We start from the raw sequence: 25,703 nt of genomic DNA on the forward strand, positions 1-25,703 counted from the left end.
GTACTAAGAAAAGCCAGCATAGCTCGCCCGTGACGAAGGCCTGATCACGTACGTTGGATCCCAAGTTGCAAATAAAAGCCACCTCCCATCCGCGAGGGTAGACTTTGCATACTCTAAGTGCTCCATTCAGCACACACTCCGCCCGAGGCAGAGACTTGGGCTTTCTAGATATAGCAAGTTGCTGTAAAACCTCAACGGTGCAAGCTAGATGCTCGATTAAAATTGGGGAATCTCGATCCGTAATAGCGCGCCTTATATATGCATGCATCCTGTCCGTGGAGGAGGAGTACGTTAGCAGCAAAAAAAACCATGACCATGCCCTCGCAATACTCCCAGCTGCTGCCGCTCCTCCTCGTTGCAGCAACGATCCACACCATCCTCGCTGCCGATGCTGAACGGCCACCTGCGGGTTGCCCCAAGGATGAGAAGTGCGGCAACATCAGCATCCCCTACCCGTTCGGCATCAAGGCCGGCTGCTCCCTTGCTGGCTTCGAGGTCATCTGCAACCACTCCTTCCAACCTCCTCGCGCGTTCCTCTCTCGAGCCTCAGCGCGTCATGAAATCGGCCATGCAACCTACACTTCTAGTTCTTGGTACTCTCTCAGCATGGACTCCTCTCCTCCTATCTTCAGTCCTTATGTGCCGACCTACTCGGCCGCGCCGGTGGAGCTCCTCGACATATCGGCTTCCAAGAGTGAGCTCCGTGTGTATGGCGGGGTCACATCCGACTGCCTCGACCCCGGTGCTGGTGAGGACGCGGAAACGAAACCCGACCACCACCACGTCAACATACATAGTACCAAGTTGGGGCCGGCCGGAGGCGGAGAGGAACCTTTCCTCCTGTCACTGCTGCGCAATGTTCTCCTCGGCGTCGGCTCGAAAGCCGAAGCCCAGTTCATCGTATCCCCGGACGAAGTCGGGAGAACGGGCGCTGGGAGTAGTCCCTTGATCGCCTGCATTTCATCCAACATAATTGCAGTGAGAAACGGATCGTGCACGGGGATGGGGTGCTGTCAGGCCTCCGTCTCGCGTGAATTGCTTGAAGACCGTCTTGCCCCCGATTTCTTCGCGGTGACATTGGGCCAGAATATGGCACGCCTTGCCGATGACACAAACACCTGGAGTCCCTGCTCCTACGGCATGTTGGTGGAAAGCTCATGGTACAACTTCTCCTCCGAGGATTTGTATGGCCACGAGCTATCCAACAAACACCCCAGGGGTGTCCCCGTCGTACTCGATTTCGCCATCAGGAGCGGGAACCGTTCATGTCCAGCGGAAGGCCAGAAGCCACCTAAGGGCTACGCGTGCATTAGCGGCAACAGCTCCTGTGCAACGCCACCCAGCGGGGACGGCTATATCTGCAGGTGTCATGAACATTACGATGGCAACCCTTACATCAACAATGGCTGCCAAGGTATACCTCAAGCCTGAATTTGTGATACTTTTTTTCTCTTAAAGTAATTACCTAACCCTGGCCGCCACTATTTCTTTCAGATATCGATGAATGTAATAAGGACCATCCTTTGCATAATTGCGATTTAAGTCGATCAACCTGCCACAACACGCCAGGAGGATATAAGTGTCCATGCAAACGGGGAATGAGAGGCGATGGCAAAAAGGGAACCTGCACAGAGATTTTCTCCTTACCAGCAAAGGTGGTTGTGGGTAAGCATAATTGTTTTTTTTTGGGGGGGGCGGGGGAGGCGGGGGGGTTTGGGTAGGGTAGCTAGCACATTAGATAATTTTAATAGAATCATTCGTCTGCTTGGATCCTTTATGTTGCAAAGAACACCAACTTATTTGTATGGAATGCCTCTTGTGCATTATCACATAGTCCTTAATTTAGTCAGTAAGCAATGCACATGCATACATATAGTGAGAAATATGATTATCATGGGAATTGAACTAACCGACGTGCAAAACACACATAGATCTGTTGTGAATAGTTTGCCAACCAATTATTATGTTGGCTGAGAGTCTTTTTGATTAATGCATTCGAAACAATTATGATGCATGTTTGCCCATAAAAAACACAAACCAAAATGATGTTTTTGTTGGGATTCACCCAAGGACCGATCACATGAAATTAGATGAACACACACACGAAAAAGGTTTGGCCAAGGGCTCATATCGTGCCCGTTGTTTTTCTCTTTTCACCTCCGTACAAATCTTCTGATCACGTCGTGCTGCATATATATACACCAACCGCCGACACTTCCTATCCCAATAGCCAATAGGACTCACGTACATGGCAACACTTGCAATGCATATTTCCTATACTAGCTCGGTTACAACTCCGACAATACCTAGTACTGCTAACTCACGTTCAAACTAGGATTCCTAGTAGCATACACCAGGACACGTACATGTACATGCAAACTAACCAAACCAGGAAATCTAATCCTAGGTACACACGTCTACATTACTAACTCAACCCGACAAGGTTTGGATTATTTCCAACAGCTTTCACTAGTTTTCCCTGGTTTTGTTGTTAAATCATTGTAAACTGTTCGTCTGCACTAGTTTAATATGAACATCATTACATTCTTGAGTCATCGACATACTTTCTTTTTCGAAAGTAAACACGGATCGAATTTTCATCATTATTCCATATATACCACCAAAATCTTCCAGATATGCCACTCAAAATTTCCCTATCCCAAGTATGCCAGTGAACTTCTGTAAACTTGTAAAGTTGTAATTGTTATATACCACTTCTATTGTGTTACTTAAGTAATTACATACCCATTAAGTTACTTACGTAATTACATAGATATAGTATTAGAATTCAATCTTTTGGTTATGTACGTATGACGCTATATTAGCTTGTTATACAATAAGGTTTCTTTACTTTGGACTTTTGTAGGCGTCATTGCCTTCTTTCTTGTAATTCTCGCCTTGGTTCTGGCACATCAACTCCTCAAACTCAAAAAGTTCTATAAACAAAATGGTGGTCCAATATTGAAAGGTGTAAAAAATATAAGGATCTATACAAGCAGTGAACTGAAGCAGATGACAAACAACTACAAGGTTGTTATTGGAGAGGGCCATTTTGGTACGGTTTATATGGGGACTCTAAAAGACAAACAAGAAGTGGCTATAAAGAAGACAATCAAAGTTGATGAAAGTAGCAAGAAGGAGTTCATTGATGAGGTTATAATCCAATCTGGAATGAGGCACAAGAACATTGCCAGGCTCCTAGGTTGTTGCTTACAGATGGATGTTCCAATGTTGATGTATGAGTATGTAGTGAAAGGGAGTCTGTATGATGTTTTGTTCAAAAGCAAGGACATCATTCCAGTGGATACACGTCTCAGGATTGCAATTGGTTCAGCCGAAGGCTTGGCATACATGCATTCAGCTGTGGAGAATACTATCCGTCATGGTGATGTTAAATCTGCTAATATACTTCTCGATGAAAGCTTCACCCCAAAAATTTCAGATTTTGGGACCTCAAAGCTGCTTGCAAGAGGAAAATCTGAGAAGACTGAATGGGTCACCGGAGACAAGGCATACATAGATCCAGAATACATGGCCCATGGGACACTTACACAAAAGAGCGATGTGTACAGCTTTGGAATTGTTCTCATAGAGCTTATCACAAGGAGGGTTGCAAAATATGATGACAATATGAGTTATGTTAAGAACTTTGTTCAAGCTTGTCAAGATCAAAGGGCAAGGAACTTTCTTGACAATGATGTTACAAGCGAGAAGGATATTGAGCTCTTGGAAATGGTTAGTGAAGTCGCTATGGAGTGTCTCAAACTTAATCCAGAGGAACGCCTAGATATGAGACAAGTTGAGAACCGTCTATATATTATAGGACAGTCTGAACAGCATGGACAAGAGATGAACTTCCAGGGAAATCTTAGTCCTAATATGGAGGTTCCTTTGCTTAAATCAGTGGAGAGCAGATCACCTACCAATTAAAAAAGTATTATCCACTAGTATTTTACGTACTATTTCATATGGTTATGTAATAATTCAACTATGTTTGATTGCACTCGTTTTGATTTGTCTAGTCCACACTAGCAACACTGAAGGCACACAAGCACCATAAAACAAATATGAATAAAAGCATGTCCATAAACAAATAATTGCTTCAAACCCAAAATAGAGAACAATCTTTTTTTTTCTGAGGAAGGCCCGGTGGCAGTGGTAAACCATGGATAAAAGAACGTTATTGATAAGTAGATAGTGGGATCAAACCAGTGGATGCAAAATAGTTTTTACCTTGCGCAAGTCATGGTCTAGAGCGAACTGCACACTACTAAGTATAAAGTAGCATTATTTCAGGAATTTACAATAGTCCTTTTTCTGAGCAAGGCATTACATGATAGAACAAACTACATACAAGCAGCTGATAGCAGGACAAACCAAAAGCATGCGCACATGGCTAGCATTAGGAGACGGTAGAACAAGCATACACACGAGGTGCACAGGGTAATCGATGCACCAGGAACTTAGTTCATATTTACATGCCAACTACAAAGGGGAGGACTGCGACCATCGGATCTCACGGTAAGTAGATAACTGAAAGGAAACAACTACTGGCAATCTGTGTCACCAAAAGAAAGACCCCTAGAAGGCAACCATAAATCAACCAGTCATCAGTAGAGAGCATAGAATTAACATGTACTTCCTATGAGAAACATAAACCTATTTAAAACTGCAAGAGTATGCAAAGCCAGACGCAAGAAAATTTATGGAACTCATTTTAGATATTATACTTGCTTTTTATTTAGGCATTCTTCTTCTTGGCCACCACATCCGCCTGAGCTTTATGCCACAACTGCCTGCAAATGGTTTACACAACACTTGAATGAGCATAGGACATGGAAATGAACCAGATAGGCTTACTATATGCAAGACTTATTCACCAGTTGGTTAGCCAATTAACTCAGCTTTGTTTCCTATCTTTCGTCAACCAAAATGGTTGAAGTAATTAACAGGTATGGTTCTAGATATACCCTGTACCATAATATACTTTTCTATGTTCAAGTCATCACACCAATTATATTAAAAACCTATCGACGGAAACACATTTCCTCAAGTATTCATACTCTATAGTGCACTGCATCGATTCTGATATGATGATCTATGCGAGTTTTGCAAATGATTACTACAAACCTTCCAAGAACTTTCTCTGATGAAGCCAGAAAATCAAGGGTAACTTTAGGTCCTAGCATGCAGCAAGCTGTGTAGGTAAAAGTCGTGACCGAAATCCTGCAAATCTTACATGTAAGATTAAACATAACTGAGCTTCTAGATGGTTTGCATGTCCTCAACTATACAACACTGAGCAATTCAGGAAATGGAACTTGGACCAGCAACACGTGCTGAAGGACCAGAGCAAAAATAAACTGTATTCATGTTACAAATGGTACTCAGCTATTTACCTGGCTAGACCCGAACTGTGCTATGAACCTTGTCAAGGTAGGTAGATTAAAAATATATAGGCATGAGAGACCAGCCAAACCATTAGATATACGCATTGTAGTCCTAGTAGTCTAGCATTTTATTAACCTTTAATTATTTCAAGCAAACCAAACTATCATATAACTATGCAGGCTTCTTTCATTTGATTCAGTATGTTCAATGTGGGAAAACCGGACTTACTAAAAAACCTAGGAAACTATCATATAACAAAATGCCACCAACATCTGAAAGAGGAAGAGAACGAAACTGAATTATTTGGCCCCATATGGTCTCTGTTAACCAAATATGGATCGACAACTGAAAATGTGGATATGTGGTAATCATAAGTAAGCCAAAGAGTTTATAATATGCAATATAAGATGAAATAGGTGTCATCTAACCTTATCTAATTTCATCTAATGTCTGCCCAAATCCAACATCCATCAGCTTATCCTGAAAATCAATATACAGGAGGTCAAGTGGTGAGGCAGAAATTGAACCATTGGGATACTACAGAAGTAGGCTAGCCTGAGATATGTAAAAAGAAATTAAGAACTCAATGACATTAAATCTGCATATATTTCACTCTCCTCAACCAATACTTGTAAAAAACTAACAAATGCACACTATTGCCCATTGACATTTACGCAAGCACGTTGTGTACACACCTGCAACCTCCTGTGTGCCGACGAACAAGGATGGTGTTTTTTGGGACATCAGAACGTAAGCTACTGACTAAAATTTCGAAGTAATTATACTACCTAGGGGCAACTAATTGCGACAGAAATTATAGCAGTCATCAGTGATATTCAGTTGACTGTGATTACTCATGAAGGCAACAACTATAGGCTAAAAACTATCAAATTGATAGCAACCAATACTTTGCAGCTTGTGGTGCTAAACTACTGAAACACCTGAGCATGTAGCTAGGTGGTTGGTACCACATAACAGATTGAGCAGCCAGCCAGAAGTTGTCAAAAACAATTGCATGGAACATTGCCATCGGATATGCTATCTTGACTTCCTTTTCTTGGTAAATTGATCACCTAACAATGCAAGCATGATCATTAATACTACAGACAACAAATAGTAGTCTTAGCCACAGCCTGAAAACAGTTACTCCATAATCGAGGTAGGTCATTCTCTCATGTACAAGTATCAACACTTTCAAGTAAAGTTACTGCAGCTTGCCCTCCTAATTAATCTGACCCGATTGTGTTATATCATGTGAATAAATATTCATTAACATGAGAGTTGCAGCTTCTGGAAGGTATCTTGAAACATGTTCTTCGGTGCCTAATGTAACAAAAGTCCTAGTAGGTCTGCAAGCGTCTCGTCCATCTGCAAGCAAGCCTCGTCCCAGTCGTGGCTGAAGCGGATCATGACGAGCCACTCGTCCTCGGCGACGATGGCCCAGTCCACCGCCCATCCAGAGTGCAGGTGCGCATCCCCTGGATGAGGTACCTCCGCGACGACCGTATCGCCGCCACCAGATCTTGGATCTCCGCCACCAGATCTCGCATCGTCTCCACCGGATCCGCGAAAAAGGTCAAAAACTGAGGGGAACGACATGGGCGACAGCCCTGCTCCATCTCGAGCTCGTCGACGATGGCCAGCAGCAGAGCACCACGAAAGATCGAGCTCCATGGAGGAGGCCGGCCGGTTATCAGCCTGCATCTGCCGGCCACGGAGCTCTACCCACTGTTCCCCCGGGGAAGTATGCGCGCGGCGGGTGGTGCGAGCAGCGGGCTGCTCTGCATCTGTCGGCCACCAGCCGAGATCCTCCCTGGGACGACACGACGGTGCGGCGCTGCGAGCGGCGAGATGGGTCGCGGCTCGAGCGGCGGCCTGCGCCTCGTCCCGATTATGGCGATGCGACGAGCTCGTCCGGAGGATGGGGAAGCGGCGGGTCGACCAAGATGTGGTGCAGCAGAAGGGAATGGGGCAGAGATAGAGAGAGGTGCGGCGGCTGCCGTGCTCGGCAGAGATCGGTGGGGTTGCTAGGATGGAGGAGGCGATGCGCGGAGAGAGGAACGTGGGTGGCGGCTGAAGGTGAGGAAGGATGCGCTCGATTGGCCTAGGTTTCACTCGGGCTGGTTTTGTCTCTTGTGGAGCCTGCGCGCGCGTCGAGTGGAAGCCAGACGCGGGAATGGCCAAGATCCATCGGCGGAGAAGATCCTAGGGGTGAGAGGTGCTAATCTCTGTGAGGCCCCCGTTGGGGGCATCATATATACCCCTGGACTAGATTTAGATGTGCGCCTTGGCGCACGACCCCGTAGAATTCGTATTGGTCTACATTTTATATAACGGTGATAAAAATTAAGTGAGAAAATGGTAATATGTTTTTTAGTTTTCTTTCAAGAAAACGCAAGAAATTTTGCGTTCGATTTCATTGAACAGGAAGAAGACATCAGGGATACAATCTTCAGAAGGAGGAACACACACGACACACACATACACGATCATCCTCACCAAGCGACTACAACTTGGTAAGGAGGTGTCGTCGACTATAGACCATAACAACAATAGGCTCCTGCTCGCATGCACGGCGTCCTCCACCAGCGGAGGGATGGGTGGAAGGATATTGGATCGGGGGGTGTACGGTCATGGCCCGTCCAGCCCAGGTCGGGCCAGAAAGTTATCGCCAACCTCTCGTGCAGCTGGCACCGCGCCACAACGCCTTCCACCGCTCTGAATCACTGCTGCCACTCCGCCTCGCCGAGGTCGCGCGACCCAGAAGGCGATGCTTCTTCGCACGAAGGAGCCCTGCCAGGGATAGCAGTACAAACTCAATTCCTAATTCAAATTAGGAAGCAAAATATTCAGACATAAACAAAAATTTTGTTATTTATGCACTGATTACTGAAAATAAACTAGTGGGGATTCAACTAAAAGTCTGCAACGTATATGGCATTTCAGAAAAAATGCAACTATCATCAAACACTACATAAGGGACTCTAAACCTCTCAAAAAGAAAGTATTAATATGAAAATATTTACTTAAGCATACCCCTCCATTTAACTCTAGTTGTGCAACCTGAAAATGTTCAGGTCACTAAATAATAGGCAGTTGCAGATTTCCACCATTAATTCTGATTATTAATTTATTATTTGTCAACAATATATGCAGTGATATCTCATCGTATGTGTAACATCCCAAAATTTTCAAAACAAAACAAATGAATTTCCCTTTTTCCAAATTTTGGAACCAACAAAAACTTTTATTAAATTAAGTTTGATACATAGCAACCTTGCTTAATTCTTGTGTTATTGCCATGATTGCTTGTTATTAGTATTTGAAATGAACTTAAACCCTAAACCTCATCCCTCTTTTCACCACCCTAGTGAAAATAAAATAAAAGAAAATTAAATAAGAAAAAGGCATATGTGCCTATGGCTATATTTATAAAACCTTACCCTAGACCTTTCTACTTTGTTTAGAGGTTTGTAAAACCTTAATAAACCTTATCTAGTACTTATCAAACCAAATCCAAGTTGTTTCCCAAGAAAATAAAAAGAAACTAAAAATGCCATAGTGGCATATGAGAGTAAATTAGCAAATTTGTGAAATTGAGGATCTTGACCCTAGGACTTGTGTGAATGGTGGGATTACTCCTATATACCATTTCAACACTCCACAACACCAATTAGGTCAAGCCAAGTCAAATTAAAACTCAATGCAACCTATGCATAGATGCATATGTGGCACTTAGCCATTTTTCCCAAATCTTGTTCTAAGCATCTAGACCTTACCCAAATGGTGTGAAACCATCTTTAAACATAATCTCACATCACATGGACCCTATACCTTGCCCAAATAAAGGCAAGGAAAATAAAATAAGAAATCAAGAAATTTAGATTTTCACCTCTTATGTGTTTATGGCCATTTTTGCAAATCTTTGAGCAAGACCATTTGAATTGGTTTCAATGGTTGGAAAATGTTTCTAAACTAATAAGAATCACATTAGAGTCAAGAAAAGTCAAATCAAATGGAGAGAAATCAATTAGTGAGAAAATCCCAAAATTCACTCACATACACATAAGGCCAATTTTGCAAAACTTCACCAAAGGCCACCATTGCTTGATCTATGGTTTGTAAAACCCTTATACATCAAAAACAAACACAATTGACCCAAAGAAACCAAAATCAAATCAAAGCAAAACTCAAAACTATCACACATATGATAATGGTCATATGTCACTTTTATAATTTCTTCCCCACTTTGCACCCATCTATCTTTTGTTTCTGCAACCAAACTTGGTAAACCATTGCCAAGTCATCCAAGACCAAGTGATGGTGAACAACTTTCATGTTGACCACCATGGCTAGAGTTGACTAGGTTGACCAGTATGAATGTGACAAATAGTGTATGTGAAGCAAAGTGAAGATCAACCTCAAATTTGAAACTTTGCAAAACCCCTCCAAATTGAATACAACCACCACCATTTCCAACCCTTTAATTATATGAATGAAGTGCACCAAAAAGAATTTCAAATTTTGAAAAGAATTTTCATGCGGCCATTTATACAAACACTTAGCGAGGCATCATTTCAGAAATTGCACACACCCTTTTACACCCTGGTTTTTAGCCTCCACCACTTTAATTTCGTGATCATCACATCCTGGTACCTCCTATGCATCAAACCAAGTCCTTTTGCACTGAGTAAAGTGGAGACATGATCACCTTTTCACCCATGCCAAGCCCAAGGACACCACCATGCCACCCTACCTCATCCTTCCTCTCTGGCCAGCAGCACCATGTCAAATGAATCGCCTACACTCTCCTACTCACGCCAGTACCCTTCCCAGCTAAAGGCTCGCACCACATTGGCCGAACATCGCGCGCCCAGACGCGCCAGAAACGTGCTAGGCACGCGGTGAGCGCGCCCTGGCATGTCACTGGACGCGCCAGTACACGTCCTTGCCCCGACAGCCTCGTCCTCCCCCTGCATGCCTACCTCTGCATCGCGCGTCACCAACCTCTCCTCTACGCCGTAGACATGCTCGCTGGCTCGCGCGTGCACCGTCGCCCTCACCATCATCAAAAATCTGCCGCGCATGTACTGCAAGCTCTCGACGATGACCAGCACGCTCCCGTCCTTCCCCTGTCGTCCCTTCAAGCGCTCTAGCTCCGCCTAGCCGTCGCCTACACAACGCGTCCCCTAGCTTGCCCCTTCGCCGCTCCAGACGCCGGCGCCATGGATGACCTCCCACGGGCACCCGCAGCACCTCGACCCCCTATAAAAGCAAGCACTCCCTCGACGAATTCTTCGCACCATTCGCTTCACCTCTTCCTTCTGATCATCCTCGACCACTTCCCCTCCTCAATTAAACACTAGCTCGTCGGAATTTGGCCGAAGTCCGCCGCCACAGTAGCTCCTCACCGTCGCCGATTTACGCCGCCCCAGGCCTCACCACCGCTACCAGACGTTTCCTCGTCGTCGACAACGCCGCCTTGCACCCACCGGAGCCCCGCGGGAACCTCCGTCACGCCGCCGACCCCCTACCTCGCCGGCGCAGCACGTCCTCTCCCCCGATGAAGAAGACGAACCACAGTCGTCGATCCGCGATCTGATCTAACGGACGACATCGCCAGGTACCGCTTCGGTTTAAAGACCCACTTACACATGGACCCCACCTGTCAGCTGGCCCGCGGCAGTGAATCGTTATTGGGCTGTGGTTTCCCTATTCAAATCGTTACGTCCCATTCGTTTTCCCGCCTCGGCCCAGAATTCGAATGTAAATTTAAAACGTTCAGTTATTTTGCTCACAGATGCTTTGCTAGATTTCAAATAGTTTCAAATCTACTGAACCATTTTGGACAAACCTTATACTGTTAGAAAGCCCACGAAATGCTTGATCCAACCCCATTGGATTCAACCCCATATCTTGTGTATATTTTGAATAACAAAAAGAACAAAACAGAGATATTTCAGTATTCAAATAAATCTTAAAAATCAACCAATTTGAATTTTGAAGTGAATCCAATTGCAATAATTCACATTTAACCAACTCTAATTTAGTATGTAAAAATATGATATGGGTTCTGTTCATGATCATGGGCTAGAAGCAAAGATTGGCTATGTAGTCAATGTCTAGCCCATTTAAACTATTTCAAATTTTAGGAATTTAAATCTATGAGGTATAGCACCTCATTTAAATCCTTTTCTCAAGTGATATGAAGCAATGTGTTGACCTTTAATTGCATAGGCTCATACTTGCTCACTTGTAGATTGTAATTCAAAATAGTATTTAAAGTACAATGGTTATTTAATTCACATGAGTTAATGAAGCTCATTTAAATCTTGTTTCTCAAATGATGAGTGTGAATTGTTGACTTTGGTCAACATGTGATCATCTCTGGTTGTTTGAGAAGATTAAATCTTAAGAAGATTCAATGAGAGGAAATTATTTTTCTCCAAACCAAAGAGAAACCCTAACTCCATTTTTTTATGAGAGGAAATTATTTTTCCTATTGCTAAATAAGGAAACCCTAGAATAATTCTTGGAAAAATGTTAAGTAATGATGCTAGATCAATTGTGTGAGCCATTAAGGCTAATTAAGACTAGTTAAGTATGGTTTGGTGATTGTATCCTCGTATTCGTTTATAGACGCTAGTACCGGAGACTATCAAGAGGAAGAGGTTTTCTACCAAGAGGAAGAGCAAGAGAACTTTGATCACATCACCAACCAAGGTAAGCTATTACCAATGCAAGCTAGACTAATGCAAGCTATTTTGTTTGCCAGCTTTTTACCAATTGCAAGTTAGATTAGTGCAAAGTTCTACAAGAACAAGGCACCTTTACTTTTTACTTTATGGTCCCATCCCAAGTTTTTACTTTACAAGTTTTCTTGTATTTGATTTATCAAAGTTACTTTTGAGTTATGATTCACTTGGTCTAGTTATAGCGTAGTACAAGAGCATCACCCTTAGCCTAGCAAGCTCCAAGATACTTAGCACCCCTCATATCTAGTTGCTAGTGCTAAAGAGTAAAAGTGACTACTCTAGTTGGGAACTTGTGATTTGAAATGACTTTGAAAACCTTGGAATCAAGATTCATTCTATGGAAAACTTTTGAAGGTGAATGTGACTGGTGAATGATTTTGGTGAAACTTACCAAAAATCTGATGGTTGGGTTCGGATGCGATACCATTCCAATTTTACAAGTACCCCCACAATACCTGAATCTGGGTAGGGCTTAACTGGAAACTTATGTATTTTAGTATGGGTTCCCTCTGAACAAGCGTCATAGGGGTTATGCCGAGGCTGCCTCCATTGAATATGAAATGACGTGAAATGAGGTGAATGTACGACCCAAGCCCTGTGCAGTTCCCGGGTTGACGGTTTGTTTTCACCGGGAGGCCAAGTTCATGGGGAGAGGTGCCTATACTAGGATATGTAAATGAAAGGTTAGGATTGGTAGTTCGCGTACTGCGTACGATAAATCAGGGCCAGTTACCCCCCACGAACTTTTGCAATTGTTGTGACACAAGTGTACAACCTCTGCAGAGTCAAACCTATTCGAATAGTCGCGTCTCCGGTTATGGACAGTTGGAAAGGCCATACTGTTCCGTCATCAGAACTTTTCCAAAAATATGAAGGGTGACTTGTGATTTGAATTGAAAGGTGACTTTGACTTTGAATCACAACTGAGTTGTGGGAATGACACTAATATTCCCCCCTTGAGTTAGTTAAGTAAATGAAGAGTTTTGATTATTAAAGTGTTTATGAAATAAAACTGGCTTTATGCAAATGAAACTAGAGCTTAGAACCCCCTTACTATAGTTGATAGTATTTACTTTAGTATTAGTTTGCGAGTACTTTAAAGTACTCATGGCTGTGTCCCTGGCTATTCAAATGGCCAGACTATGAAGAGGAGTACCGGAACCCGGAAGAAGGACAGCAGGACGTCTACGACAACTAGGATCACTCCGACGTCAACGGTTACTGTGGAATAAATGGACCAAGACCGTTACTACTTCGCTTTCGCTATTTGATTTGTATTTGGATCTCTAGATCCCCTATGTTGTAATGAGACTGGATCATGTGACCCTTTATTTGTAAGACGATATTAGTATGTAATGAATGATGTGTTGTGATATCAATCTATTTTGTCTCGCAAAAACGATATTCCTAGGATTGCGAGGAATGGCATAATAGGCATCTGGACTTAAAAATTCCGGGTGTTGACAAGTTGGTATCAGAGCCATTGTTGACCTTAGGAGACCCTAGTTTAGAATGGACGTCTGTAAAACTTAGTTTCAAAATCAAAGAAGTGAATATTTGTGAAAAACCTATGCTCACTCTTATCCTTAAGATCTTTTTTCAAAATGAGAAATTCATGCTCTACTTTTTCTTTGTCGCACTATCTAACATTTTGCACACTGGGATACCTCTCTAATTTACTCCTCCTCTTTGTTCGTAGATGGAATACCAATGGGAGTGCTATCAGCTTGGTCACGGAGGAGAACTACGGTTCGAAAAGGATTTGAAGCAACTAGTGGAATATCTAGGACACCCGTATCCCGAGTTCTTCGGAATACCCCTATACAACCACTCCAGAGAACCCCCTCGGTGGGAAGTTTCTACTGATCTACGAAGAAAGTTTGGAGCCCCGGTATGGGAAACCATCTGGTTTTCTGTAACGGGAAACACTTGGAAGGAAGGACTAGTCAGAGCTATGCAAGAAGCAATTTTCCGTCTGTGTGGACAAAATGAGAACAAGATCAAGAACACTCGCTTCATCTACTACCCAAGACATGACTCCATGGGAAGACCGATGAGCATACCATCACCCACGAAGATGAACCACTATGTAGCACATCAGGACTTCAGGCAGTACCAAACCCGCAGGAATTTGGACAATGCCCTCGCCTCTCGCCAAGCACATCACCCGTAAGGATGAAGAATCCACCCTGAAGAGTAGTATCATCAAAGTACTTCGTAGGTGTGAGTTGTATCAGGATCCCCTTGTATCATAGAGCGATGAATGGTTCTTCAAACCAATGGTGTGTTAGCTTTGTAATATGTGATGTTTGGTATGAATGAAAAAGTGTTGTCAGTTTTACCCCTGCAACACTACTCAACTTTTTACGTTATGAACTTTTAAAACTCTACCAAAACAAAACATAGAAATTTCCCCCTTATCTTATCATCTACCTCAATGTTCAGATGGCCCCACCAACCCGCAACACCACCCAGGAAGCCATGATGCAACTGCTGCAGACAATGATGGCAGACCGAGAAGCCGAGAGAGCTGAACGACAAGCCAATATTGCTGCGCTACAACAGATCGCTCAGAACAACAACGGCCATGGAAACCACGACCACCCTGGGTCAAAGCTGAAGAATATTCAAAACACCAACCCTCCGATGTTCAACAAGACTGAAGAGCCCCTTGATGCTGATGACTGGCTCCAGACCATGGAGAACAACCTCGAAGTTGCGGGAGTTGAAGCCGCATAAAAAGTACTGTTCGCCACCCACTATCTGTCAGGACCTGCCAGAGCCTGGTGGACAAGTGCCCGCGCAATGAATGCCGGACAGATGATGACCTGGGAGGACTTCAAGACCAAGTTCAGCAAATACCATGTGCCCCAAGGACTAATCAAGAAGATGAGAGACGAGTTCCGCGAACTCAAACAAGGAAGGATGTCTGTGGTGGAATACCGCGACAGGTTTCTTACTCTGTCAAGGTACGCCCCGGATGAGACCGACACCAATGAGAAAAGGAAGGAAAGATTTCTGAACGGACTGCATGACGAGATGCAAACTGTGTTGGTGAACATTCCGTTCGCTGACTTAGAAGCCCTTGTAGACTCAGCCATACAGATGGAAGGAAAGTTGCATCAGGCCAATGAGAACCGCAAGCGAAGGATGATGAACCAGAGTGGACCCCACCATAACCAGAAGTATCGCAATAACTCCTCTGGAGGATTCACCCCAAGAAACAACAAGCCAACTGCTCAGAGTTATCGCCCCAACTACCCCAATAACAACGGAGGACCCCCAAAGACCGGAGGAAACAACAACAACAGCCACAACAACAACAACCACCACAACAACAACCACAACAATGGGAACAACAACAACACCAATACTGCCCCGAGAACCGGAAGCAATGCCACCTCCGCCACCCCGAAGGACAAGTCAACTGTGACCTGCTATGAATGTGGCACTGTTGGCCACTACTCAAATGAATGCCCCAAGAAACTAGCCAAGACTGCCCCCAATACTGCTGCCCCTGCCCAGCAACAGCGTCGCTTCGCCGGTAGAAGGAACCAGAACAACAACAACGGCCGTTTCTACCACATGAATGCCACTGAAGCCCAGGAAGCACCCCAGACCATGCCAAGTATGTCTTCCTGTTAATCAATTTCTCAATCTCTCTTAGGAACCTAACTTTTCTTAAAATCTCGGGACGAGATTTGTTTAAGGGGGAAGGGTTTGTAACATCCCAAAATTTTCAAAACAAAACAAATGAATTTCCCTTTTTCCAAATTTTGGAACCAACAAAAACTTTTATTAAATTAAGTTTGATACATAGCAACCTTGCTTAATTCTTGTGTTATTTCCATGATTGCTTGTTATTAGTATTTGAAATGAACTTAAACCCTAAACCTCATCCCTCTTTTCACCACCCTAGTGAAAATAAAATAAAATAAAATAAAATAAGAAAAAGGCATATGTGCCTATGGCTATATTTATAAAACCTTACCCTAGACCTTTCTACTTTGTTTAGAGGTTTGGAAAACCTTCATAAACCTTACCTAGTACTTATCAAACCAAATCCAAGTTGTTTCCCAAGAAAATAAAAAGAAACTAAAAATGCCATAGTGGCATATGAGAGTAAATTAGCAAATTTGTGAAATTGAGGATCTTGACCCTAGGACTTGTGTGAATGGTGGGATTACTCCTATACACCATTTCAACACTCCACAACACCAATTAGGTCAAGCCAAGTCAAATTAAAACTCAATGCAACCTATGCATAGATGCATATGTGGCACTTAGCCATTTTCCCAAATCTTGTTCTAAGCATCTAGACCTTACCCAAATGGTGTGAAACCATCTTTAAACATAATCTCACATCACATGGACCCTATACCTTGCCCAAATAAAGCCAAGGAAAATAAAATAAGAAATCAAGAAATTTGGATTTCCACCTCTTATGTGTTTATGGCCATTTTTGCAAATCTTTGAGCAAGACCATTTGAATTGGTTTCAATGGTTGGAAAATGTTTCTAAACTAATAAGAATCACATTAGAGTCAAGAAAAGTCAAATCAAATGGAGAGAAATCAATTAGTGAGAAAATCCCAAAATTCACTCACATACACATAAGGCCAATTTTGCAAAACTTCACCAAAGGCCACCATTGCTTGATCTATGGTTTGTAAAACCCTTATACATCAAAAACAAACACAATTGACCCAAAGAAACCAAAATAAAATCAAAGCAAAACTCAAAACTATCACACATATGATAATGGTCATATGTCACTTTTATAATTTCTTCCCCACTTTGCACCCATCTATCTTTTGTTTCTGCAACCAAACTTGGTAAACCATTGCCAAGTCATCCAAGACCAAGTGATGGTGAACAACTTTCATGTTGACCACCATGGCTAGAGTTGACTAGGTTGACCAGTATGAATGTGACAAATAGTGTATGTGAAGCAAAGTGAAGATCAACCTCAAATTTGAAACTTTGCAAAACCCCTCCAAATTGAATACAACCACCACCATTTCCAACCCTTTAATTATATGAATGAAGTGCACCAAAAAGAATTTCAAATTTTGAAAAGAATTTTCATGCGGCCATTTATACAAACACTTGGCAGGCATCATTTCAGAAATTGCACACACCCTTTTACACCCTGGTTTTTAGCCTCCACCACTTTAATTTCGTGATCATCACATCCTGGTACCTCCTCTGCATCAAACCAAGTCCTTTTGCACTGAGTAAAGTGGAGACATGATCACCTTTGCACCCATGCCAAGCCCAAGGACACCACCATGCCACCCTACCTCATCCTTCCTCTCTGGCCAGCAGCACCATGTCAAATGAGCCGCCTACACTCTCCTACTCACGCCAGTACCCTTCCCAGCTAAAGGCTCGCACCACATTGGCCGAACATCGCGCGCCCAGACGCGCCGTAAGCGTGCCGAGGCACGCGGTGAGCGCGCCCGGCATGTCACCGGACGCGCCGGTACACGTCCTTGCCTCGGCAGCCTCGTCCTCCCCCTGCATGCCTACCTCTGCATCGCGCGTCGCCAACCTCTCCTCTACACCCAAGACATGCTCGGCTGGCTCGCGCGTGCACCGTCGCCCTCACCATCATCAAAAATCTGCCGCGCATGTACTGCAAGCTCTCGACGATGACCAGCACGCTCCCGTCCTTCCCCTGTCGTCCCTTCAAGCGCTCTAGCTCCGCCTAGCTGTCGCCTACACAACGCGTGCCCTAGCTTGCCCCTTCGCCGCTCCAGACGCCGGCGCCATGGACGACCTCCCACGGGCACCCGCAGCACCTCGACCCCCTATAAAAGCAAGCACTCCCTGGACGAATTCTTCACACCATTCGCTTCACCTCTTCCTTCTGATCATCCTCGACCACTTCCCCTCCTCAATTAAACACTAGCTCGTCGGAATTTGGCCGAAGTCCGCCGCCACAGTAGCTCCTCACCGTCGCCGATTTACGCCGCCCCAGGCCTCACCACCGCTACCAGACGTTTCCTCGTCGTCGACAACGCCGCCTTGCACCCACCGGAGCCCCGCGGGAACCTCTATCACGCCGCCGACCCCCTACCTCGCCGGCGCAGCACGTCCTCTCCCCCGACGAAGAAGACGAACCACAGCCGTCGATCCGCGATCTGATCTAACGGACGACATCGCCAGGTACTGCTTCGGTTTAAAGACCCACTTACACATGGACCCCACCTGTCAGCTAGCCCACGGCAGTGAATCGTTATTGGGCTGTGGTTTCCCTATTCAAATCGTTACGGCCCATTCGTTTTCCCGCCTCGGCCCAGAATTCGAATGTAAATTTAAAACGTTCAGTTATTTTGCTCACAGATGCTTTGCTAGATTTCAAATAGTTTCAAATCTACTGAACCATTTTGGACAAACCTTATACTGTTAGAAAGCCCACGAAATGCTTGATCCAACCCCATTGGATTCAACCCCATATCTTGTGTATATTTTGAATAACAAAAAGAACAAAACAGAGACTTTTCAGTATTCAAATAAATCTTAAAAATCAACCAATTTGAATTTTGAAGTGAATCCAATTGCAATAATTCACATTTAACCAACTCTAATTTAGTATGTAAAAATATGATATGGGTTCTGTTCATGATCATGGGCTAGAAGCAAAGATTGGCTATGTAGTCAATGTCTAGCCCATTTAAACTATTTCAAATTTTAGGAATTTAAATCTATGAGGTATAGCACCTCATTTAAATCCTTTTCTCAAGTGATATGAAGCAATGTGTTGACCTTTAATTGCATAGGCTCATACTTGCTCACTTGTAGATTGTAATTCAAAATAGTATTTAAAGTACAATGGTTATTTAATTCACATGAGTTAATGAAGCTCATTTAAATCTTGTTTCTCAAATGATGAGTGTGAATTGTTGACTTTGGTCAACATGTGATCATCCCTGGTTGTTTGAGAAGATTAAATCTTAAGAAGATTCAATGAGAGGAAATTATTTTTCTCCAAACCAAAGAGAAACCCTAACTCCATTTTTTGATGAGAGGAAATTATTTTTCCTATTGCTAAATAAGGAAACCCTAGAATAATTCTTGGAAAAATGTTAAGTAATGATGCTAGATCAATTGTGTGAGCCATTAAGGCTAATTAAGACTAGTTAAGTATGATTTGGTGATTGTATCCTCGTATTCGTTTATAGACGCTAGTACCGGAGACTATCAAGAGGAAGAGGTTTTCTACCAAGAGGAAGAGCAAGAGAACTTTGATCACATCACCAACCAAGGTAAGCTATTACCAATGCAAGCTAGACTAATGCAAGCTATTTTGTTTGCCAGCTTTTTACCAATCGCAAGTTAGATTAGTGCAAAGCTCTACAAGAACAAGGCACCTTTACTTTTTACTTTATGGTCCCATCCCAAGTTTTTACTTTACAAGTTTTCTTGTATTTGATTTATCAAAGTTACTTTTGAGTTATGATTCACTTGGTCTAGTTATAGCGTAGTACAAGAGCATCACCCTTAGCCTAGCAAGCTCCAAGATACTTAGCACCCCTCATATCTAGTTGCTAGTGCTAAAGAGTAAAAGTGACTACTCTAGTTGGGAACTTGTGATTTGAAATGACTTTGAAAACCTTGGAATGAAGATTCATTCTATGGAAAACTTTTGAAGGTGAATGTGACTGGTGAATGATTTTGGTGAAACTTACCAAAAATCTGATGGTTGGGTTCGGATGCGATACCATTCCAATTTTACAAGTACCCCCACAATACCTGAATCTGGGTAGGGCTTAACTGGAAACTTATGTATTTTAGTATGGGTTTCCTCTGAACAAGCGTCATAGGGGTTATGCCGAGGCTGCCTCCATTGAATATGAAATGACGTGAAATGAGGTGAATGTACGACCCAAGCCCTGTGCAGTTCCCGGGTTGACGGTTTGTTTTCACCGGGAGGCCAAGTTCATGGGGAGAGGTGCCTATACTAGGATATGTAAATGAAAGGTTAGGATTGGTAGTTCGCGTACTGCGTACGATAAATCAGGGCCAGTTACCCCTGACGAACTATTGCAATTGTTGTGGCACAAGTGTACAACCTCTGCAGAGTCAAACCTATTCGAATAGCCGCGTCCGCGGTTATGGACAGTTGGAAAGGCCATACTGTTCCGTCATCAGAACTTTTCCAAAAATATGAAGGGTGACTTGTGATTTGAATTGAAAGGTGACTTTGACTTTGAATCACAACTGAGTTGTGGGAATGACACTAATATTCCCCCTTGAGTTAGTTAAGTAAATGAAGAGTTTTGATTATTAAAGTGTTTATGAAATAAAACTGGCTTTATGCAAATGAAACTAGAGCTTAGAACCCCCTTACTATAGTTGATAGTATTTACTTTAGTATTAGTTTGCGAGTACTTTAAAGTACTCATGGCTGTGTCCCTGGCTATTCAAATGGCCAGACTATGAAGAGGAGTACCAGAACCCGGAAGAAGGACAGCAGGACGTCTACGACAACTAGGATCACTCCTGACGTCAACAGTTGCCTGTGGAATAAATGGACCAAGACCGTTACTACTTCGCTTCCGCTATTTGATTTGTATTTGGATCTCTAGATCCCCTATGTTGTAATGAGACTGGATCATGTGACCCTTTATTTTTAAGACGATATTAGTATGTAATGAATGATGTGTTGTGATATCAATCTATTATATCTCGCAAAAACGATATTCCTGGGATTGTGAGGAATGGCATAATAGGCATCTGGACTTAAAAATTCCGGGTGTTGACAGTATGAACATATTTTTATACAAAGGTTTGCTTCAGATGAGCATTATCCACTCTTATTTGTTACATTTAACATGGTAAGAAACCAAGTCATAATTAGAACACTATACTAAATGAACCTTCAGATCATGATGCTTAATATGTAAGACTGCGGCCTACATATATTGGAATTATATTAAACATGTTTAATCAGTTAATTTAATTAATAACCTACATGTGGAACTCCACCACTTCTTTTCAAATCTTCATGGGTGCCGTTTTAGGTTGCTATTTAGAGTTCTAGACCTCTAAAAAAGCAATTAAAAAATCTCTGAGAATTACAATTTATTTTTGTGTAATTCCACTGATGTGCTAACACATTTTCCCTACATGTAATCAAAGAGTTTTCATATAATATTTAAAACAGATTTGGGCTAGCAAAAGGCACTTCATCAGCAAAGCATGCCAAAGATATTTGAAGAATTGCAGCTTGGGGTACTCAAGCTTAAATTAGCTGAGCATGAGTTGCAGCGGTGCTCCAGCCTTGTTTTCAATGTATGATCATGCTATATATTCCATTTCCAAAGCTGACATTCCAATATACTCGTATCAGCTGATCATTGCACCATATGTAGCAGAACGAAAAATTATTGGTTGATTATGAATGGAATAGAGGACATGATATTTGTTTCTCATGCTTTGTGTCTACCATGCACCAAAATACACATGAAAGATTAAATGAAACTAAAGGGGAGCAAAGTAGAGTACGTGGTAACTTCAGCGAGGTGAATAAGCTAAGAGAGGCATTACGACTGGGTTCACCCGTGGAAATGAGGTCGCGCTCACTAAGGAAGAAGGAGCGCCATGGACAACACCAGGACTAAGGCCATCCTCTTCGACTAACACGGCATACGTCTAAAAGCCAACCACCACGCAGTCCTAACACGGCATACGTCTAAAAGCCAACCACCACGCAGTCCGACAGTCTGATGGGAAAGTGATGGCTCATTGACTCTTAAGCTGGCTACAAACAACAGACGTGCATCAATCATTAACCCTTCCAATAAAAATATCAATCTAAAAAGAAACATAGCGCTGCATATACAGCGCAAGGCTCATAGTTTTCTCACTAGGTAAGTCAAATAGAAGCATCTAATACAAAAGAGATTTTGTGTGCTCTTGAAATCAGCCTGGGAAGAGAGGCACACCACCACCATGGCCACAACTCGGACAAGTTGCCTTCACACGAGCTGCCTTTATTTGTCTCCCATGTCCTTGTATGCTAACTCCCTTCACAAAGACTACTGGAATGAAACAGATGCATCAAAACAACCAGTTAAAATCATGGCATCTCAATTAGTGTGTGAACCGTTCAAATAAGACTTGTTAGTAAAGCTTAGATGGTACAACAAAGAGGCGATCTGATTATTTTTCAGTCTAATAGAATAGTTCTTCTCGTTGAAGAGAAAATTTAGTTCAAACAAAAAATAAATCAAAATGTGAGAGCACATTGTAGAAATATGGAGCATCCAGAATAAAAAGAGAAGAAATAATGAAGAATGGAATCTGTAACTTCGATGTGACCTCACACGGTAAAAATGTTCCCGGTAGAATGCTGAAAAACGGAACAATCTTCCTGTTGTCTATTTACCAAACCAGCAATGGCAATCAAGTTATTTATGTTCCTAAAAACATGATAAGAAGGGCATTTAAAATCTAAAAGGTAACATGATAAATTTTCACAGTGAAAGATAATTCTAGTACTGAAGCAATAGTCGATGTTATTGTACATCCTTTTTTGCTTAAGTTGGAAGACCTTACTGTAGCAAACACAAATCATTCTCTAGACTGGTAAACTGGCAGACACTAATTATACATGCCAACAATGATACAATAATATCAGTTCAGTGTGCGTACCCATTCTAGCTTCGTTCTCCTCGATCGAAAAGCATACAAACATATTGAGATAGAGACAGACATATTGAGATAGAAATGTCAGCATGTACCCTGCTCAAATACCTTTTGTAAGAACTAATTACAACTGCAGGAAAAAAAACATAACTGAGCACACTTTATGCACTGATACATAGCTTCAGCTGCAACAAAATCTACAACTTGTAGTTAGCAAAGCTTTAGTCCCTGAACTACATAAACAGAGCTTGTAGTTAGTAGAGCTTTAGTCCCTGAACTACATAATCAGAGCAGGTCCATCTTAGATCTTACCGGTTAACTATTCACATGAAAAGCATATGTAATTTTCCTTTTGAAAACCAAAAAAAGTTGCAGATATAGCATGAAGTAGGCAGACCAATAATCCCCTTGATGAACATAACTGTTTCTACCAAATTGACCAAGCATGCAGAGGGAAAGTAACATATTTTGCAAAGGGCAATGAGTTGGGTCACTTTTTTTTATATGAAGCTTCATCTCAATAACTTCATTAAGAAAATTACTGCAAATTCTTGTACCATGTAACTTGTGTGCGGCTGAAGAATATTTGACAGGGTATGTAGGCACACCCTGCTGAACTATATGTAAGATAAGTAGATAGCTGAACACAAACATTGTATGCATAATTATTGAACTATTCTTTCATGGCCTGGAACTGAAGACATGCATGGGAAAAAATCCCAAGATTTTAGGCTATTGCAGATGCCTCAATAAACTTGCCTACTTTAGAACAGCGATCCCTTCCAAAATCTGTGTTTCAGGATTAACATGCCGGTCTACCTTTTTTCTCAAATAGCCGCTGAGAATCAGACTTCGGTACATAGGTTACTAAACTTTAGAAAATAAATAGTCATATATGCTGTCCTAGCGATCTACCGGACAACATGGGCACATGAACCAGCTACTACATAAGCAAATAGCAAAAAAATAAAACTGAAAGTGTCTTCTGTAATACAGATGAAAGAGGAAAAATTCCCCATTTACATGATACATACGATTGTATATCTTGTATATCAAAGCCACAAGAAATAAGATAGAATAAATGGCCTGCAAGAACAATGCCTTACCCTATTTGCATTGAAGTCATCTGGATGACTGGATTAGTCACTCATATCTGGTATGACGTAATCAAATTGTTATTGGGTACCAATGTAACATGCCTCAGGCTTTGGCGGTTCTTCGTTGAAAATATCTGACCAACAGAAAGTAAACAACAATGCTCGTTACTGGAAGTGGGATGATTAATTTATAGCTGATAAAATATAGCATATCAAAAGCAGAGCAGAAGACTTGATATTACAACAGGATCAAGCAAAACCTCTGAAGTGTCAGGACTGGACACAAGGTATATACTGGTACCATAATAATACTTCATCACAGAGGCAAACAGAACACAAATAACACATTTAAATCTGCATCCGACCATCCATTCAAGTAACAGAATCTAGATGAATTGTAACAGGATCTTTTTTAAAGCTTTCTTGTATGGAGCTACAACAAATCGTATTGGAGTGCCTTATGTATCTGTTCTTGAGTCTTTGTCCTTCCGAATTCCATGGCCAGCTCCCCTTCTAGATTTATTCGGTTGAAGCTTAACAGTGAGGAAAAATGTGCCACTTCTAGTAAATTTTTCTTCAGTAAATCAGTCAGCTAGCAGTCGGTCCCAAAAATAGAATTTATTAGCTTAGCAATTCGAAATGAGTTTAATTTCTATCGGAATGGTAAGGTAGACCATCATCTGAAATATGTAAATTGGTCCTGCTGAATTTTTTCCTCTTAAATCCTTACAAAATTCGAAACAAAAATTCCATGTAAAAAAGGTGGTACTGTAACTTATACTGATACCTCTCCAGTTCTTTGCATGTGAATGGTGCAATACTATAATATTTTTCTACAACAGATTTGTGAACCCTCTAGGCTCTAATCCATGCTTTAGAAGTTTTGTCTAAGAGTAATAAGATGGGGACAAGGTGCTTGCTCACCTCACGCGGCGATGTGGCCGAGGGGCATCTAAGATGCTAGTCAGTGGAGGTTGTCACCCTTGGGTGTGCAGTAGAAGAGGCCGCGGGCTGCAATTCATCTCCGAAGTTTAGGAGGAGCACCTACATTAGTAAGATGTAGAAAATGGGAGAGCTCTATTAGCTAGCCAAGTGAATCGTTGTTTATATCCACCATACCAAATTTTATTGATAGTAAAAAGAAGTTGATCTTGAGGAACACCAATCCAAGGTTCATCATGGAGAAGTGTAAAGTCTTACACATATCAAAGCTTTCACTTAAAAATTGAGATGTATGTTAAAACTCACCCCATCGATCTGAATCCTCACTGGTCTGCCCTTCTCATAACACTGCAATAAAATAAAAATGCAAAGGCTTAGTAATCACATCTCATAGCCCAAAACAGCCCCTGAAACTCACCCCATCGATCTGAATCCTCACTGGTCTGCCCTTCTCATAACACTGCAATAAAATAAAAATGCAAAGGCTTAGTAATCACATCTCATAGCCCAAAACAGCCCCTGGAATTTTCAATTAAAAAAAACGGGTTGACGCGTCCTTCCTGCACGGGCAAAGATGCAGGAGTGCAGAGGGGAGAAGAAGAGGTGGGGATGATGAAGGAGGCGGAGATAGGGAGTACCTGAGTGCACGAGGGAGAGACGGACCGCAGGCTTCGCATCGGCGACCTGCCGTCTTCCCGGATATGGCCACGGCGCGAGCGTCATCTTGCAATTCCTCCCATCCATGGCTATGGAGAGGTGTGTCCTCGCTGACGCAGCCCTTGATCCACGGCCAAAGTTTGACATCAGAAAGTTACAAGTGTGGAGGATGGGGAAGTTGATGGGGTGGAGGATGGTGGCGGCCT

The 25,703-nt window shown here is 42.5% G+C and overlaps 1 protein-coding gene and 1 long non-coding RNA gene across 2 annotated transcripts; one reads left to right on the forward strand and one right to left on the reverse strand.

Moving 5' to 3' along the window:
• Positions 1-315: 315 nt before the first annotated feature.
• LOC124646976 (wall-associated receptor kinase 1-like) lies at positions 316-3,930 on the forward strand. The gene is made up of 3 exons (XM_047186997.1): positions 316-1,414; positions 1,495-1,665; positions 2,867-3,930. The coding sequence occupies exons 1-3, from the start codon at positions 316-318 to the stop codon at positions 3,928-3,930; spliced, it is 2,334 nt and encodes a 777-aa protein (XP_047042953.1).
• Positions 3,931-23,381: 19,451 nt separating this feature from the next.
• LOC124706019 lies at positions 23,382-25,210 on the reverse strand. The gene is made up of 3 exons (XR_007004224.1): positions 25,147-25,210; positions 24,823-24,942; positions 23,382-24,032 (listed from the first exon to the last, which is right to left on the reverse strand). It is a non-coding gene; the product is annotated as an uncharacterized LOC124706019 (long non-coding RNA).
• Between the last annotated feature and the right edge of the window lie 493 nt (positions 25,211-25,703).

The sequence above is a fragment of the Lolium rigidum genome, chromosome 4 (assembly GCF_022539505.1).
Source record: "Lolium rigidum isolate FL_2022 chromosome 4, APGP_CSIRO_Lrig_0.1, whole genome shotgun sequence".
Lineage (NCBI taxonomy): Eukaryota > Viridiplantae > Streptophyta > Magnoliopsida > Poales > Poaceae > Lolium > Lolium rigidum.

Bases quoted from the DNA above. Each gene is read 5' to 3' on its own strand.
- LOC124646976 (XM_047186997.1), top strand. From the start codon at position 316: ATGCCCTCGCAATACTCCCAGCTGCTGCCGCTCCTCCTCGTTGCAGCA. The intron at 1,415-1,494 runs GTATACCTCAAG...TATTTCTTTCAG, and splicing joins CATCAACAATGGCTGCCAAG to ATATCGATGAATGTAATAAG. The intron at 1,666-2,866 runs GTAAGCATAATT...GGACTTTTGTAG, and splicing joins ACCAGCAAAGGTGGTTGTGG to GCGTCATTGCCTTCTTTCTT.